This window comes from Phaenicophaeus curvirostris, chromosome Z (assembly GCF_032191515.1).
Source record: "Phaenicophaeus curvirostris isolate KB17595 chromosome Z, BPBGC_Pcur_1.0, whole genome shotgun sequence".
Taxonomy (NCBI): domain Eukaryota; kingdom Metazoa; phylum Chordata; class Aves; order Cuculiformes; family Cuculidae; genus Phaenicophaeus; species Phaenicophaeus curvirostris.
Window position 1 is genome coordinate 39770179 of NC_091431.1, and position 18395 is coordinate 39788573.

General features: G+C 39.6%; 1 protein-coding gene across 5 annotated transcripts in view; it reads left to right on the forward strand.

The window, feature by feature from the left end:
* TJP2 (tight junction protein 2) overlaps window positions 1-18318 on the forward strand; it is a 70357-nt gene extending 52039 nt beyond the window's left edge. For all 5 annotated transcript variants that reach the window (XM_069881198.1, XM_069881193.1, XM_069881194.1 and 2 more), the window contains 16 exons: window positions 989-1097; window positions 1222-1361; window positions 1880-1946; window positions 6393-6543; window positions 7318-7426; window positions 8076-8286; window positions 9562-9749; window positions 10816-10911; window positions 11019-11098; window positions 12154-12364; window positions 12754-12854; window positions 13234-13446; window positions 13806-13916; window positions 14884-15222; window positions 15632-15717; window positions 17410-18318. In XM_069881198.1, coding sequence (XP_069737299.1) covers window positions 989-1097; window positions 1222-1361; window positions 1880-1946; window positions 6393-6543; window positions 7318-7426; window positions 8076-8286; window positions 9562-9749; window positions 10816-10911; window positions 11019-11098; window positions 12154-12364; window positions 12754-12854; window positions 13234-13446; window positions 13806-13916; window positions 14884-15222; window positions 15632-15717; window positions 17410-17578 — 2381 coding nt within the window. In that variant the 3' untranslated portion in view covers window positions 17579-18318. The remainder of the gene's footprint in view (window positions 1-988; window positions 1098-1221; window positions 1362-1879; window positions 1947-6392; window positions 6544-7317; window positions 7427-8075; window positions 8287-9561; window positions 9750-10815; window positions 10912-11018; window positions 11099-12153; window positions 12365-12753; window positions 12855-13233; window positions 13447-13805; window positions 13917-14883; window positions 15223-15631; window positions 15718-17409) is intronic.
* The last annotated feature ends 77 nt before the right edge of the window (window positions 18319-18395 follow it).

Sequence of the window (18395 nt, forward strand, 5' to 3'; positions counted from 1 at the left end):
GTGAGATTTAATGTGGATAAAAGGTTCTGGACTCTCTGCAGGGACCTTATGGAGCTACAGTGTTTTACTGTGGTTGAGTAGTACTAGATTCATTAAAAAGCAAACACAAACAAACCTAAGTAATAGCCAATCAAGCATTAAGCCTACTTCCTTTAGGTGAAAGAATTTTGTAGTAATTTTTTAATTATATTTTTGTCAGAGGCTGAGGTAGAAGAAGCAATGTTGGTCTGTCAGAATCAATCCCACTTCTCAGAACAAGCAAGTCAGTTGCTTTTAGAGACTTTAGTTTTAAAACCAAGTACATTTGGACTGGTTTCACCTTCTGAGGGCATTAACATTCATGACAGCATTCAATGGAAGTGAAAAACATGTCAGGATGAGGAAATTAAGTGCCCCTGAACAACTGGTTTCTATTTCCGGTATCTGTTCTGCACAAATGATCTCTGACAGTGTATGAGCCATATCTCCCAACACAATCTTGCTTTGGGAAGAGTTCAGATCTTTGGAGGGAGCAGGATGTTACATTCTTTAGTGTAAGGAATTTGCTTCTCTGATATCAGAGTACTGGATGCAACTTTTTTGTAGGTTTTACTGTGAAGACTGAGTGTTAGGGCTACTCTTGTTTCTTTTGTCACTGAAAAGCAATGATGAGAGGACTGTTAATGTGAAGGTGATCTTTGGGAGTGTTTGTAAGACCTCATAAAGGGCTACTAACGTTAGTTAATAAGTCTACAATATGCTCAAAGTAGTTGTGTGATGCCAATGTGTTTCTGTAAACCTTCTTGTAACATTTTCAAGGGGATGAAGGGTCGAAGCACTAAAAGGCATACAGCACTTTTTGAACCTTAGTCGAATTCAACTTGGAATGGGAGTGCTCTTAAAGTTTCAACGTATTTTATATGTGCAAGCCTTGTAAATAAACATTGTGATCAGATGTGCAGACAATTTAAACAAATACTGCATTTTTTATTTGCTACTCTCTTTACAGATATTTCTGAAATAGAGTCAAACAGATCATTCTCCCCTCCAAATGAGAGATTACATCATTCTGATCTAGATTCACATTCATCCAATGAAAAGCTGAAAGAGAAACCGAAGTAAGAAATGGTCTTTGCTAGTGTATTTCTCTAAAGCTCATCATAGGAATTCTTAAAATATATGGCATTCTTACCTTGATTTCACTACACTTCTTTTTTTTTTTTTTCTTTTTCTTTCTCCTAGTGCAAAAGATGATCCATCCGGTCGGATGTCCAGAATGGGAGCAATGCCTACACCATTCAAATCAACTGGTGACGATGTTACTCCTGCTGTTACAGTTGTAGACACAAACAAAGAACTGAAGCACCAAGATGACCCAGCAGGTCAGAGTTTGAAGGTTTTTGTTCTTTTTTCTCGCTGGTCATGGAATGTCTACCCTCCCAATCTTCTTGCCTTGTCTAGTATACTTTTCATGTAAACCCCATCCCTGACACACAGAGAAGAGTTCTCTCATTGCTTTTTAGTGCAGAGAAAGAAGAAACACCTAAGATAATTTAAAGGCATTTGCTTATTGGAATTCCCACCTACTACAAAAGCAAGTACTCTCCTTGAACATTTGTGTAGCTTCTTGCCCTAAGCAGCCAATTAAAGCTATTCCTGAAGCCTAAGCTGGCTTGCCTGAAAAAGTTTTGTACCCCTCACTTGACCTTTTTCTTCTTTCAAGATTTAAAAAAAGGGAAGTAAATCAATTCTAGTCAGAGGTACTTGATATTTAAGTATGTATGTATCTTCGGCATGGAGGGTTTGATTGCTGTGTATTATCTATTGACAGATAAAAAATGCTGCCATTTATACCTTTTTTTAATAACTGGGTAAATTCCGTTTGTGTTTTAACTTTTAGCATCTCAACCAAAAGCAGTTTCAAGAACAATTCTTAAACCCAGCCCTGAAGATGAAGCAATATATGGGTAAGGCAACACTTGCTTTGTTCTTCTGCATTCCGCGTTCTTCCAGTGACCTCTACGTGGTTCCTGGTTGCATGGGCTTTAAGTTTTTTTGCCCACTTGGAGTGGAACTTCCTTTGTAGTTCAATGCCAAGAAGAGATGGCATAGCTTCTGACTGATCATAATTGAGCTAAACTCAATTTTAGAAGTATCTGCCTGGAAGGTGTAGCCTTGACTTCTGCCTAGAGGCTACAGAATGCTTTTTGCTCTTGGGCCTGCGTGGGAATATACACAATGGTTTATTTTATTTTGATCTGTTTGGAACTTTGAGACAGTATAATATTTGCAGTACGGTGCCCATTTTGAGGCTCCCCAGGACAAGAAAGGTATTAACACACTGGAGTGAATCTAAGGGAACAGTGCCTGCAGCGTATGACATGTGAGAAAAGACCAAGAAAACCAGGTCGCTAAGCCTAGAGAAGAGAGGAGTTGAAGGTTCATCTTGTTAGTATCTAGAACAACCTAATGGTTGATGTGTGTAGAGAAAACAGAGCCAAACTCTTCTCAGAGGCGTACAATAGGAGGACAAAGAGCAAGGGAACATAGGAAGTTTTAACTTAATATAAAGACTTTTTTTTTACTCTGAGGGTGGTTAACCACTAAGACGTTTCTCCCTTTAGGTTGTGTTATCTCCTCCAGCAGAGTTACTCAAAAACATAACTGGCCAAGGCCCTAAACAATGGGTTTTGATCAGAGGGCTATTCTAACCTGTGCAGTTCTGTGGAAATGTATGTTACCCGTCTTCTGTTATTTATAATACATGTGCATAGAAGACAACCCTCCCCTTCCCCAATGTATTAAGATACAAAGAGAATGTTCTGTTATTTAATTTGTAAAAATGCTTGTTGCAAGACAAGACTAACCATGTATACATTTCTGTAAAAGCTGGAAACTTCTGTACAGAATCTTGTGTCTTTTCTTCAAATCTGGGCCTGTGCAGTCCATACTGCTCTTCTAGTCTGTGCTTAGAAATGAACTAGTAGATGCTGATTCCAAAGTTAATTTTTGTGGGGGTTTTGGATGATTTTTGTAAGTGGCCCAATGGAACCTGGTGCCTTTAATTCTTCAACAATTAAGGTACTAAAAGTTGTAAATTGTATTAATAGAATATCAACTTAAGAATTTTCTATTGAGAGTTTTCAAATACATAAAGTGAAGCCTAAGATAAGGTTTTGAAGGTACTGTATAGCTTGGAGTGTTTTCTCAAATAGATTCGTTTCTCAGATCTTTTCTGGATTGGACCCTGCACATGTTGTCATTGGTGTGCAAATTAATCAAGTGATTATTTCAGTGAAGGGGAATTTATAATACAGGCTTAGGGTATTACTGAGAAAGGCTGACAGATAAGTACTGTCCTCTATGTTGGAAGGTCACTCAGGCATGCAGTTTTTCTGACAGCAAAAAAGCTGAACTGAGTCTAGTCACCTCTCCCACTGCAATATGAAAGCACTGATTGCTAATGTAGCTGTAGAGTCTACTTGGAAATATTTCTCATTACAAGAAAACTTGAAGACTTCTGTCTAACAAACACATTAAACTGCAAAGAAAAAAGGTGAAGAGGGAGGGGGTTAACATCAGGCTTGCCTATGATAGGCTGTGGGAGGATACACAGTGGTTAGAGGGATGGAGCGTTAGTATGGGCCCTCCACCTGTTGCCCTGGGATATGCTGGGGATCTGTAACACAGCTGAAGTCTTGTGGAGATGGGTGGGGAGGCTCCTGATGTAGTAAGAGCCAGCAAGGAAACTTCTGTGGGACACCTTAGCGGAAATAAGGGGTGTTCCACTAAGAAGGTGACATGGCCAGCAGCCCAGCTGAAGTGCCTCTAGACAAACTCATGCAGCTTGGGCAACAAACATGTGGAGCTGGAAGGCCACCATGCTGCTAGAAAGCTATGATCTGATGACTGTTACTGAAACTTGGTGGGATGAATCCTGTGGGTGGAGTGTGGCTATCAATGGCTACAGGTTGTTCAGAAGGGACAGACCAGGAAGAGAGGGGTGGAGGGGCCCTCTGTGTCAGGAAATTGATAGAATATGAAGAGCTGTCTCTGAAGAATAGCAACAAACAGGTCGAACACTTGTGGGTAAGAATAAGAGACCAAGGCAACAAAAGGAACCTTGTGGTTGGTGTCTACTATATGTCACCTGATCAAGGGGAGCGTACTCATGAAGCCTTCTTCCTCCAGCTACAGGAGGCTTCACACTTGCAAGCTTTCCTCATATTGGGGTTGGGGAACTTCAACCACCCTGACTTATGCTGGAAAAGTAGCATGGCAAGCTTTAGGCAGTGCAGGAGACTCAGAGCATTGAAGATAATTTCTTAACCCAGGTAATAGACACCTCTACCCGAGGGGATGTAATATTGTCCCTGATGGTCACCAGTGCGAGTGAGCTCATCAGTGACATCAAGATCAGAGACATTCTGGGCTGCAGTGGTCACTCGTTGGTGGAGTTCAAAGTCCTGAGGGACATGGGACAGGCGAAGAGTATAGTTATGACCCTAAATTTTAGGAAAATAAACTTTCAGCTTTTGAAGGAGTTGGTTAGTAGGACCCCTTGGGGTATGGTCTTCAGGGACAAGGGAGCAGAGTAGAGCTAGCAAATATTTAAGGATGCTTTCCATGAAGTGCAAAAGCGCTCAACCCTCAGAGGTAGGAAATCAGTCAGGGAAGGGAAGAGACCATTGTGGCTCAGTGGAGACCTGCTGGTCAAACTGATGAGCAAGAGGGAACTGCACAGGCAGTACAAGCAGGGACAGGGAACCTGGGAAGTGGGTTGAGACACTGCCCAGTTGTGGGGGGGATGGGGTCAGGAATGCCAAGGCACAGCTGGAGCTGAACTTGTTGCAAGGGAAGAGCAGACTAACAAGAAGGGCTTCTACAAGTACATCAATCAGAAAAGGAATGTTAAAGAGAGCTTACACCCACTGATGAATAAAAATGGTGACCTCATATCAAGAGACGAGGAAGAGGCTGAAGTACTCAGCAGTTTTTTTTTTTGCCTCAGTTTACTGAGTTTACTGACAACTGCTGTCCTCACCCCTCCTGGGTCAGTGGACAAGAAGAAGGGGACCAGGGGGTATAGCCCCCCCCAGTGTGGGGGCGGATCAGATTCATGACTGCATATATAAGTCTATGGGACTTGATGAGATGCATCCCAGAGTCCTGAGGGGATTGGCTGATGTGGTGGCCAAGCCACTTTAAATGATATTTCAAAAGTCATGGCCATCAGAAGTCCCTGGTGACTGGAAGAAGGATAACATTGTGCCCATTTTTAAAAAGGGCAGAAAAGACAACCCTGGGAACCACCAACCTGTCAGCATCACCTCTGTCCTTGGCAAGATCCTAGAGCAGATTCTCCTAGAAGCTATGCTAAAGCACATGAAGGACAGGCAGATGATTAAAGACAGACAGTGTGGCTTCACCAAAGGCAAGTCTTGTATGACCAACCTAATGGCTCTTTGTGATGAGGTAACTATGTCACTGGACTTGGTAAAGGCAATGGATGCAATCTGTCTGGAGTTCTGTAAAGCCTTTGACATGGTCCCCGACAGTATCCTTTTCTATAAATTGGAGAGATATGCTTTGATGAGTGGGCTGTTTGGCGGATAGGGAATTGGTTAGATGGTTGTATTCAGAGAGTAGTGGTCAGCAGCTCAATGTCCATATGGAGATTCGTGGCAAGTGATGTCCCTCAGGGGTCCATACTGGGACCCCAGTGCTGTTTAATATCTTCATCTGTATGATACAGCCAGTGAGATTGAGTGCACCCTCAGCAAGTTTACAGATGACACCAAGTCGAGTGGTGGAGTTGTCACACCAGAAGGATGGAATGTCATCCAGAGGGACCTGGACGAGCTGGAGAAGTGGGCCTTTATGAATCTTATGAGGTTCAACATGGCAAAGTGCAAGGTCTTAAACATGGGTTGGGGCAATCTGTGGTTTCGATACAGAATGGGGGATGATGTGATTGAGAGCAACCCTGCAGAGGACTTGGGGTTGCTCCTTGATAAGAATCTTGATGTGAGCTGGCAACATGTGCTCACAGCCCAGAAGGCCAACTTTACATTAGGAAAAAAATTTTCATGAAAAGGGCCATTGGGCACTGGAACGGGCTGCCCAGGGAGGTGGTTGAGTCACCTTCCCTGGAGGTGTTTAAAGGACAGGTGGATGTGGTGCTGAGGGGCATGGTTTAGGGTTTGATAGGAATGGTTGGACTCAATGATCCAAGGGGTCTTTTCCAACCCAGTGATTCTGTGATTCTATGATATATGGCCTATATAGTGAAAAAAACGGCACTAAGAATATTGTTAATATTATCTTGTTTTAAGGGTTGCAGGTTTTTTCTTGGTTATTGTCAAATGCCTACATTTGGCCTTACTTCCTTTTTCTGCCTTTAAATCTTGTAGTCCTAATACAAAAATGGTGAGATTCAAGAAAGGGGACAGCGTGGGTCTACGGCTGGCTGGTGGAAATGATGTAGGGATATTTATTGCTGGAATTCAAGAAGGCACCTCAGCTGATGAGGAGGGACTGCAGGAAGGAGATCAGATTCTTAAGGTACAAGTATATGTGTCCCTAAAATGCTAATCGGTTTTTGTACTTTTGACTTCCTTCTTAGTGGAAATCTGGAAGAAATTATGATCTTAGGAAGTAAAGTTATTACTTCGTATGTGTGGAGGAATCCTACTGACATGAGTTTTTGAGGGAGAATTGTATATCAAGCTTTAGTTTGTTTATGATTCTGTAAAAGGGGTACGTAGGAGAAATATGAAAGAGGAAAACTACCTGAAGATAGGAGAACTAAATTTCCTGTACAGTCCTTCTTCCTAGTCCTGGGGCAGGGGAAAATTGAGGCCAGTATAATTTTTCTTCTTTCATCCTTCTCCAGTTTCCTTGGCTAATGGTGATTTATTTTTCCAGTTTTTGAATTATGTTGTTTATGCCACTTTGTCCTCTTACATTCTCCTGTTTTTCTAAAAATTCGAATTGGAGGCTAATGTAATTTTTTCTTCTGCCTGTTTTCTCTTGTGATGGCCTTGATCTTTCGGGGCCTTTTGGAGACTGAGTTGACGTAGAAAAAACAATCCAGTAGTGCACATCCAGGACCTTGTTATTTCAGAAAGATTACTGCTAATGGCTGGAATGAAATATAAGTTACAGCAGCAGGCATCCATATTGACTTTAAAAAAAAAGAATAGTAAGGGAGGAGAATATTTAAGATTTTTTTAGATTAAACAAGAATCTTTGTTATTCCTTTTATTGTTGATTTTTCAGGTGCTGATAATTAAATGTTGATACTTACTACTTTTTTTTTTATATCTATATACATAGGTAAACACTCAAGACTTCAGAGGCATTGTTCGGGAAGATGCTGTGTTATATCTCTTAGAAATTCCCAAAGGTGAAACAGTGACCATTTTGGCTCAAAGTAAATATGAAGGTAGGTGCTTTGAACAAAATGTGCATACATCGATGAAGCTTTTAAGCTGTGTTTTGTCAGTGAAACCACAAATAATTAGTCTTGTACTTATTCTTCATAGCATTTTGGTTACCCTCCTTTTCAGCAGTTTAGGAGATAGCTGTGTTCCATACTGCGAGGGTCATAGAGATGTGCATGCATGATGTGTTTTTCAGCTCATTTCTCCATCTCTTTCATAATTATCAAATAGCATCTCTTCTTAATCCTGAAAACTAGCAGTATAGTGCTTGTTCCTTCCACGTTTTTGTCCATAGCAGTCATAAGGGATTCAGTTAGATAGCAGCAAATGGACAGTTTTATTGATGAGCAGTTTAATAATGAGACTCTTGCTTTGCTGTTGAACACACAGCCTGCTACAGTATTGATGTACCATAGCTGCCTTTTGCTTTGGGAAAGTGCAAATACCTCCTTCCCTCATATCTGCAAGGGTTGTGTGTGTACAAGCATAGAATACTCTTGATAATGTGTGCTTAGGGCAATGGATGTGAAGGCTGCTTTTTTTACATCTTTTTCCATAGAGGGAAAGAGTTTTTAAACTGTTTTCTAGAATGACAGATTAATATTTCTTTCAAGCGTAAAAAAATATAACTATAGAAGGTTCCTGTTTTAGTTTACAGAGATATTATGGCCTGTGGCAGAGGAGATTCATTCTTTATTAGGACCCATTTTGAGTGTGAGAAAGAGTCACCACAAAGCTTGGCATTCACCAGAGGGGAGATCTTCAGAGTAGTTGATACACTGTATGATGGCAAACTGGGAAACTGGCTGGCTGTGAGGATTGGAAATGAACTGGAAAAGGGCCTCATTCCAAATAAGAGCAGGTAAGGTGGCATCCTTTCCTACCTATTGTTAGAAGTAAGATTTTTTTTTTTCCAAATGAGTTTTGCTCACCCTTGCAAGAATGAATACATTGTTTTGTCTTTCCTCTCACAACAATTGTGCCTGAAAAACTGTATGTTTTAGAAGCATACCATTATGTGAGGAGAAGAGGAGAGAGTGTGGTGTTATCTACATGCCAGATCAGGTGTTTGTAGAGCCTGTCTCAGCAATAAACTAAGCTTTGGCCACTAGTTGCTTTGTTTCCTATTCTAGAACATGCATGGAAGGTCCTATTTTTGCCTTCTTTTGCGCTTTTTCCCTGTTCTTTCCACACCACTCCCTTCCCCCCTGCCCCATCCACAACCAAATAAAATCAAACAAAATAGAAAGCACAACTCCCCCCCCCCCACATACACACAGAAAAATCCCTCAGCCCAACAAAACCCCTACATGTAGGGAGCTCATGATTGTGTGTGCAAGAATACTCTGATGATTAATCTTTTAAAATAACTTTAGTGCTTGAATTTGTTTTGTATATATTATGGACACTGTTTCACAAATATTCCCAAGGCTAATATTTCTTAGCAGCCATAGTCTTTATTTTTTGTGAAATACTGAGTGAACCACAGCAATGTTTTTCTTAGATATGCTTTCCTAGTCAACATTAATATGAGGTAATAATAAGTGTTCAAATAGGCACAATGAGTACCAGTATTAAAATGCATCAGTGAATAAGTCAGGATATTTTATACTGTAGCTTTTAAGTTCTTGAGCATGATTGTGAAAAAAGTTCATAATTGCATTGTACAGAAGTTCCTGAAATGTACTGTTTATGTGACTCCCTTGCCCTTTTCCTGGTTAGTGCATTCTGTCCTCTCTCTTAATGGATCTGGGCAAACCAGCCTTTGTTTCTGTGCTGTAGTGACTTAACTTAGAAGACCTAATAGACAAGAGAACAGTGACAGTAATTTCATAGGCCTTCATTTCTGAGTTGCACTCTGTCACCACCATTTTGTAGTTGCATTCTGTGATTTATGCTTGTGTGAATTATGAGTTTAAGACCTGAGAACTCATTCCTGTCTAGCAGTCTTGTAGCAGTGGTGTGTCTGAGCACCAGTCTGACACCATGCTTACTCCAAGGCAAAACAACTCTGGACTCTTCTATTCTTTCTGGCAAATTACGTGTTGTAAACATAAAATCTGTCATTCTTAACTAAAGTGCCATTCGCCTCTTTGACTAGTTCTGTATGAATTAACTCTGTGGTTTATTTGTCAAGAGCTGAGCAGATGGCCAGTGTTCAAAATGCCCAGAGAGATGGCTCAAGCGACAGGGCAGACTTCTGGAGAACACGTGGCCAGCGATCTGGAGCAAAGAAGAATCTGAGGAAGAGTCGTGAAGATCTGACAGCTATTGTATCTGTGAGCACAAAATTCCCCGCTTATGAGCGAGTTCAGTTGCGTGAGGGTAAGTGAACAAGTTGCCCATTTATTTGGACACCAAACCAACCCACAATGTTTGTTCAGCTAAGTGATTTCAAATAACTTAGATTCCTTGTTAAATTTGAGTAACAGGAAGGGGTGAAATTTTTCTCAGAATGCAAATTTCTGGGTACTATGAACTACTTTAAGAAAATGGCTTTTTATGTTTTCCAACTGCTGCTGTTCTTTGCCTCCAAATTACATGTGCCAATTTTGAGACTTAAAACAAGAAAGGAAGAAGGAAACTTCCTGTTTGCTCAGTTTCCCCTTTGCTAGCTCTGGAAGTACAAAACATATGCCTGAGGTCAGTCAGAATCTAGCTTGTTCATAAGTATCACTTCGACTTTACAGTGAGAGCAAATAAAACCCAGATGTTTTCAACAGATTGTCCAAATGTAATTGAGGTTGATGTGGTCCGTCTCTGTGACTCTGAAGTAGCTATGTTGCTAGTGATGTTGAGCAAGTCAAGATAGTTTCCTGGATATTTGCACATGGCAGTATTGAGAAACAAACAAACATTTAAAGGTATTTTAATGGAGCTCGTGGATATCAAGATGAAGACTGAGCAATAGAACACCATTCCCACATTAACTTATGTGGACTGTGTTTGCACTTATTTTGATGTAAGTGTAACAGAGTTTTGCATTTCTTTGCTTTTTCAGGCTGCCCTGCAGCTGGTTTAGCATTTGTATCTTTATTCACACAAAACCCACTAAGTCAGGGCTCATGGTTTTTTGCTGGGCAGAAAGATTATTGAAGATATGCAGTCTGTTTTCAGAACACAGAGTCCTCTCAATACATTTTCATTAAAAGGAATGAGAAATCTGTTAATATAGTTTGTTTTGCTTTCTCAGCTGATAAAAATACCTTTTTATATGACTTAATGCTGCTGCAAAAAGTTTTGACAAATCAAGTTTTTAAAACATGCTTTTTAGTATCATCAGCTTACTTATAACCTTGCTTAGTAATTGAGAATCCTGTCTGTGCCATTTCTTTTATATATAAAAGCAGTCTTATAAGACTTGTCTTTTCTCCAAATATCTTTCTTTCAGCTGGTTTTAAAAGACCTGTGGTGATATTTGGCCCTATTGCGGATATTGCTATGGAGAAGTTGTCGAATGATTTGCCTCACCTATATCAGACAGCAAGTAAGTTGTCCTCCTAGTTTCCTTATCATCCTTAATTGTGAGAATGGATAACTTAATAATCACAGCTGCCTGGCCACTTTAGATAAACTCAAATGTTGTCTTTGCAGAGACAGAACCCCGAGACGCAGGTTCAGAGAAGTCAACTGGGGTAGTGCGCTTGAACACTGTGAGGCAGATCATTGAGCAGGTAGAGTATTTCTGTGAAGGTTGCTTACAGAAAGGCATGCACTGGATTTGTTTGCTCCTAGAACGTCCCGAATCCTGAAATATTCACTGCATCTGTTTCTGCAATAAACAGACTTGGGTTAATGATAGAGCTGTTTTGAAATTTTCAACAACAATTTTTATAAATTTGATAACTATGCTCCAAGTCAGAGGGTGAACCTGATGTTAGAAATCAAATCATCTTTCCTTAGTCCATTCTAAATTTGAATAGAGGGACATCTGTGATGTACTAAATGCTTTCTGAATTTGCCACGAAGGTTTAATGTCATGCAGTGCTCTATATGTGCTCCTGGTGTAATTTCTTAAGAGTTGCTATAATTGAACTGAGCAGAAAGTGACTGTGATAGCTAAGTGACTTCTACTGAGACTGCATTGACTCCTTTTATAATACTGTTTAGAGATTGAGTATATAGTAAAAAAATCTTAAAAATATAGTAAAAAAGAATGTACCCCACAGCTTGTTGTCCAGTATCCAATAAAATCCATGCCAGAAAAATTAAGATGTCACACAGAAGTCAGCTAAGAGCTCAGGCCCCACTGAAGCACATGTTTAAAAATCCTATTCATCTTCGTGCCAGAAGTAGCTAAGAAAGAATATATTAAATGAAAAAAGTGAGATTTCTCAGCTAATAAGTGAAGAAAAAAGCTCACAGATAGCACCAAGACTAGTTGTGACATTGGAAGCTGTGGTAGGGGCAGGTAGAAAGAAGAGCTAGTTAACTATAATTACCTGTTTAAAAAAAAGGAAAAAAATGGAATATATGCATTTCACTTTACAGGAGAGTTAGTTGACATAAGAATAAGGACATTCAGGCAAAGGCTGTTCAGAAAAATAGAGCTGGAAGACAGTGGCTGTCTACTGTGGCTTCTGAATGTGGTATAACTGGGTGGAAAAAATCCAAAAAATTTTGGTCTTATTTGGACAAAAAGTGTCCTGGTTTTCCTAGGATACCATGTTCTAGCCACCACCTATTGTTCTGCACAAGCAGCATGCTGACTAGGCTTTCTTGTTAACAGGATAAACATGCTCTGTTGGATGTGACTCCTAAAGCAGTGGACCTGCTAAATTATACCCAGTGGTTTCCAATTGTGGTCTTCTTTAACCCGGATAGTAAGCAGGGTGTGAAAACCATGAGACAAAGGCTATGTTCCACATCTAACAAGAGCTCAAGGAAACTTTATGAGCAAGCAAACAAACTGAAGAAAACTTGTTCCCACCTCTTCACAGGTAAGGTCTGTCTAACCTGCTTACCAAGAGAGTAGTGGATGTGACTGTGTGAGTCTCGAGACGTCCGCTTGCTACTTTGCATATTAACCATTGCAGGCTGGAACTAAAAGGGTGTGAAGGTCATGAGCAATCCATTACTTGGCTTTATTCAAAGTTCCTTGTTCTGCCAAATTCTAATACAAAAGAAACTGTCATAAAAAGCTAAGTGAGTTAATAACCTTGGGGAATGGACAGACAATAAAATAAAAGTACCATGCTCTGTCAGTGATCTAAATGAAATACCTGTTTAACATTCTCACATAACTGTAATAAAGTGTTAAATGCAAAAACTGATAAAGGATTACGTTGCATTTGCTGTGTATATAAACTTCTCTCTTCCTTTTTCACAGCTACCATCAATTTGAATTCAGCCAACGATAGCTGGTACGGTAGTCTGAAAGATACAATTCAGCAACAGCAAGGAGAAGCAGTATGGGTATCGGAAGGAAAGGTAAGCAGTCAGTCTGTACTGTACTAAGCTGTACAGATGTCTCAAGGTAACACTTATCAGTAAATGTCATTCAAAATTTTATTTGCCTGTGCTGGATAGGCTAGGCAAGTAGTCAGCTGATGTCCTGCTTGTTAACAAAAAATTATTTATTATAGTTCTTTCTGTTATACTTTGGAGCTTTCATCACTAATACCGTGGCTCGAGGAGGATGGTGGGAAGGGATAAACTCTTACAGGACTTTCCTTTTTGATTCTGTGTTAGAGTTTCTTTCAGTTCTGCAAAGTCATTCTTAAGGAACTGTATGATACTGAGACCTAACTAGACTCTAATTCTTAAATATTTAATAGTTGTTCCTTAATTCTTACTGACTTTTCTCTAGCTGGATAGCATGGAAGATGATGCAGATGATCGTATGTCTTACCTTACTGCAATGGGTGCTGACTATTTGAGTTGTGACAGTCGGCTGATCAGTGACTTGGAGGATACAGATGGAGAAGGAGGTGCATACACTGACAATGAACTTGATGAGCCCTTGGAAGAACCAAGGGTTTCATCTGTTAGCCGGTCCTCTGAACCTGTGCATCCTGAGGAGGTGAGATGAATGGATTTTCAACAAGACTTTACTTTGGTCTTTCTGAAAGCCCAGTATGTATGACTTCAAAATGAGAGCTTTTTAAACTGCAGTTTTGTTTTACCTCTGACAGTGCTTTAGAGCTATGTTGTGTAGGACAAAAATAGTAATAGCTCTGCTTTTCTGCCTAATTACATAGGTTTCCTGATGATATCTCATTACCTTGGACTCTGCAATCATATCTGCAGTGATTGTGGTCAGGTTGCTGACAATCTTTTGAAACCTAGTTACTGTTCCTGAAATACTAAACTTGAGAAAGTAAAAAAAATGATTGAATTACTGAATACTGCAGTGATTTTATCTCATATTTTCTTTCACAGAGTTTAAAAAAATTTAGTTCAGAACCGAGAGCTCATTTGAGAAAAGCTGGTAGCAGGGAGATCCTTCGAGAACCGAGTCCACCTCCAGCATTCAAGCCTGAACCACCTAAGGTAAAATTGTAAAACCAAATCTGAGTACAAAATTCCTCTCTCTGGAGAACTCTCCAGGATAGCGCATTAGGAAGAGCAATAGGAATGATCAGAGCCTAGAAAACATTATAAGTGTAGAGAGGAGTGATGAGTGAAATTGTTGCAGGTTAAAATAGAGAGAAAACTTTAGGCATGACTGTTCCCTTCGTATGTACATGTGATCTCTATATGGAATAAGAAAGGAGACTCCTTTTCGTGTCTGCCAGCAATCTGAAAGGCACTTTTTAGCTTGGCAGGAACAAATGTAGGCTAATCATCAGGAAAAGCATATCTGATGCCCTTTATTGAGGAGCTCAAAACTGTAATCTACCTCCTCTGAAGTCGGTCTCCATCAACAGAAATTGATGTTAACTGTCTATTCAAACCTTGCTCAGGAGTGATGCAGGGGTAAAAAAAATACAAAGTTTGGATGCCAAATTTCTGATTTCCCCTAAGCCCAAAGCCCTTTTCTCTATGAGGGTGGGTGCCCTCATATACTGCATGTATTCTAAATACATTCGAGTATACCGTGACAGTGCAGACTGTGCGGAGTAGAACATGGAACAGAAAGATGGAATAGAAAACAGGCTTGAGTCCTGTGTGCTCTGAACTCCTGGTAGTGATACTCTGCATTAGGTAGTACTGACAAATCATTTGGGAAGTCAGTTTTCTCTGTGCTGTTCCCTAACACGTGTTGTAATTTTGATAATCCTGAACAAATGGAACAAAAAGTATTGATGTGCTGGTCTGCTATAGGTTGGTGTGTAGTATATGAGTGTACGGACAAAATGTTGCAGCAGTTCAAATACCTTTCAAGTGTTACTTTGGGTGAAGCGTGACACTGTTAAACACATAAGCAAAATGATTAATTTCAGATTAAAGCCTTCATTTGAAATTAAAATTGTGAAGTTGATGATGTAAACTTTGTTTCTATCTATCATACTTACAGGGAAAGTTACAAAACAAAGAGGACCTATATGACTTCCCCAAGAACTATGACTCCAAATCAAGTAACATTGCTGCCAGTAGTGAGATTTCAACTGTATCAGCTAAAGCAGCACCACCACCTGTTTCTGTGAAACCTGCCTTTGGGCGTCCCATTCTGAGAAACTCTCAGCCAACAGTCCCACCTGCAGAGGAGGAGGAGGAGGCAAAGTTGGAAGAGGAAGGAGGCGAGCAAGAAAATACTCCAAAATCTGTATTGAGGAAAGTAAAAATCTTTGAGGAGATGGATCATAAGGCGAGATTGCAAAGAATGCAAGAACTACAAGAGGCCCAGAATGCCAGGGTATGAAGTCATGCATTCTCCCCTGACTGTGCTTCCCAGACTGCATCCTGAAAATGAAAATTATTCCTTTGCATTGTGTGGCTTCTGGACAGAGAAGTTTGTGGAACCACATGTGCAGGCATACTGTTGTGTGTATTTGGATTTAATAAGAGAATGTATTTTAAGGCTTCCTGTTGTAACTGTAGAAAGCTATCTTCTAATATTCCCGCTGCTTTTGGCATTCTGTTGTTTTCACATGCACTTGGAATTACTGCTCTAGCAAAAGTTTATACAATTGTAGAACTACGAATAGGATCAGTTATCAATTTATGCTTTAATTGTTTCAGATGTAGCTTTGACCTGCTAGATCTAGGATCCCTGATGGATAGACTTAAAAAGAACTGTTATTTTCTCCTTCTTTCTTTTAAAGCTTGAAATAGCCCAGAAGCACCCAGATATTTATGCTGTCCCTGTCAAAACACAGAAGTCTGAACAGAACTGGCCCCAGCCTATAAGGTAAGGTGTATCCAGTTTAAAGCATTTTGTCTTGAGTGCTTACTTCACCAGTGAGAGGGATACTGATCTCGCCAGTTTTTATTCATACAAATAATCTTGCTTGGTATATTGCTGTTTTGTCCCTCAAAGGTTACTGTACAGGTAGGGCTAGATTTCAGTGAACCATTTTCTTTTTCAAGATGTTTTTTTTCTTTCAGTTCATCCATAGTATTTGAGTTACCTAGGAAAAAATATTAAATTGTTTGCTGAAATATTTACAGAGCCATTTTTTTGCCCTAGTCAGTTTTACTCAGAAGCTTTTCTGCATTTGTGTCCTTTGATGTCCATCCTTCCTGTGCTAGATGCTTGATGACTGTTAGTCTACCCTGACAGTTAATTGCTGGTTTAATAACTTATTAAAATTTAGTTACTTAAATGCTTTTTCAGTTACAGATGTATTGTATGGGTAGGGAGAGTGAGGATGAAACTTGCCAGAGGTCATCCATGAAGTCTCATGAAAATAGGAGTCTTTCACATCACAAGTCAATGAGTTCTGGAATGGTTGACCATTGTGTCATCTCTGCCTTCTGAATTGCATACTTCTGTGACTTGAGCAGTCACCTGTTCAAGACCCTAACACACTGTATGATGGATTTTGGTTTCTGCTCTGCACGGTTTTAAGGTTTTTCTTGCCTCTTAATAATAACCAATAGAAATGGCACTTCTTTTCTCTAGTGAATCAAATCCTTTGATGTCATAGTAAATGATCTAAAATACAAAAATGCGAAACATGAAGTGATTATTTTCAGGTTTTCGTGGTGTGTTCAGAAAAGCATAGCTTTTTTATATAGCTTTGGTAGCTCTTTAGAAATAGTGAAAAATAATCTTTAACCACATATGCAGAGTGTTTGCTTATGTACAGAGTCAGTGCTGTTGCCTTTTTTACAGGAGTGTCAGGGATTGGACTAGAAGGGAGTATTTAAGCACTAGGGTAATACACAAGGGAGAATAACATCTTTGTTTTGTACAATGTGGGATTGCAAAATGGCTTTGGGAACTGAGGAAATACCCTTCATTGGCAGATCTTACTTCTACATATATGTGCTTAGCATCACATTAAATGGGTAGCACCAGAGTGTATAAAAAGTACATGTGTGGGTTGTTTCTGCGCACTGTTGAGAGCCCTCATGAGAGTCTTGAGCAAGGAGAGAATGCTATCATCAGTTTAAGAAATGTCACATAAGGAGCCTTAGACCTTGAGACGCGTCCAAGAAGCAGGAAGATGTAGGAATAGGAAAAGCAAGAAGAAGCAGGAACAGAAAAACAACTAATACAAACATAATTAAGGAAAATGTCAGTTGGGGTAGCAGCAATGACCGAAAACCTCTCTGGTCAGGGAATAAAGTGCTAATAAGCTCTTGATGTGTGTGTGTTTGTGTTCTGTAACTTTAAATCTGGCACTCATCCAGGTAGGTTGAGTAGATCAAAACTGAACATCAGGCTCCAGCTTGATGCAAATAAGATGTCTCTCCAGATGAGGCCTCCTGTGACTATGCAGTCATTTATGGGCAGGCTACAAGGGATTTCATTCACTCCATTTGCCTTGCTACATTGCATGTGGCCATAAAGCCAATACTAAGTATAATTATTTTTCAGCTTTTCAGAATGGGAGTAAACATTATCTTTCCCTCTGTTTCTGTCTTACTGCATTAGCTCCAGACCTCCAGAACCCCAGAAACCTCCTATTAGACCTTACCTTGAGAACCGTGGCAGTTACGGCAGTGATGTGGAAGAGGAAGAGGAGTACCGTCGGCAGCTCTCAGACCACTCTAAGAAGGGGTATTATGGACAGCCATCCAGATACAGAGACACAGAATTGTAGGCTTGATAGTTTGTGCATGTATAATGCTCTCTTGAGGTTTCTTTCTTCACAGCCAAAGTGGAGCCATAGTTAGTCTTAAAAACCTATATTTTTATTGGGGATGGTGTTAGAGAATACACTACTCAACATAAACATATCTGTAGGCTGGAACTGGAAGAGGTCTTTTTTGGGGATATTATTTTGTTAGCAACTAAGAAAGAAATCACTATTGCCTGAATGCTGTTGCCTGTTTTATAAGGACCAAATCCTGAAAGTTTGTTTTAATTCTTGCTTTTTAATATTTTAACATAAAACCCCTTTTTTCCTTTTTATTAATGCTGCCTTTTTGGACTGTTCTGCTGTGTTATGACAGTATGATCTAAGATACATTTCTTAATGCAATAGAACTAAATTTGAAAGTGTATTTGAAGAACAGTAAGTGCCTTTAACAAGAAGCATCTTAAATTGTTTATTTGTCTGATACTTGGTGCAAAGCCATAACACTCTAAAAGGGGATTGACTGTTTTACCTATCTTTTTTTTATCAGTTACATGGTAACAATTTCCCCTGCATGTTATTTTTCTAAGTTCACAGATGCATATGCAATATTTCATAAGTACTGACTGTACATAATAAAGGTGCAGTCGACTGGGTTGTTGGAAAAGACCAGGATGTGCTTAAACAGAGAAAATGATGTAGAAATTCAATCATGTATTAAAATTTACAGACTGCAAATAATAAAGGAAGTATTCTAGACAAAACTTGTGTATCTTATTTTTCTTTTGAACGCTATTAGTCTTCTAATGTCTCAAGAGTATATTTACGGTGGTACAGTGTT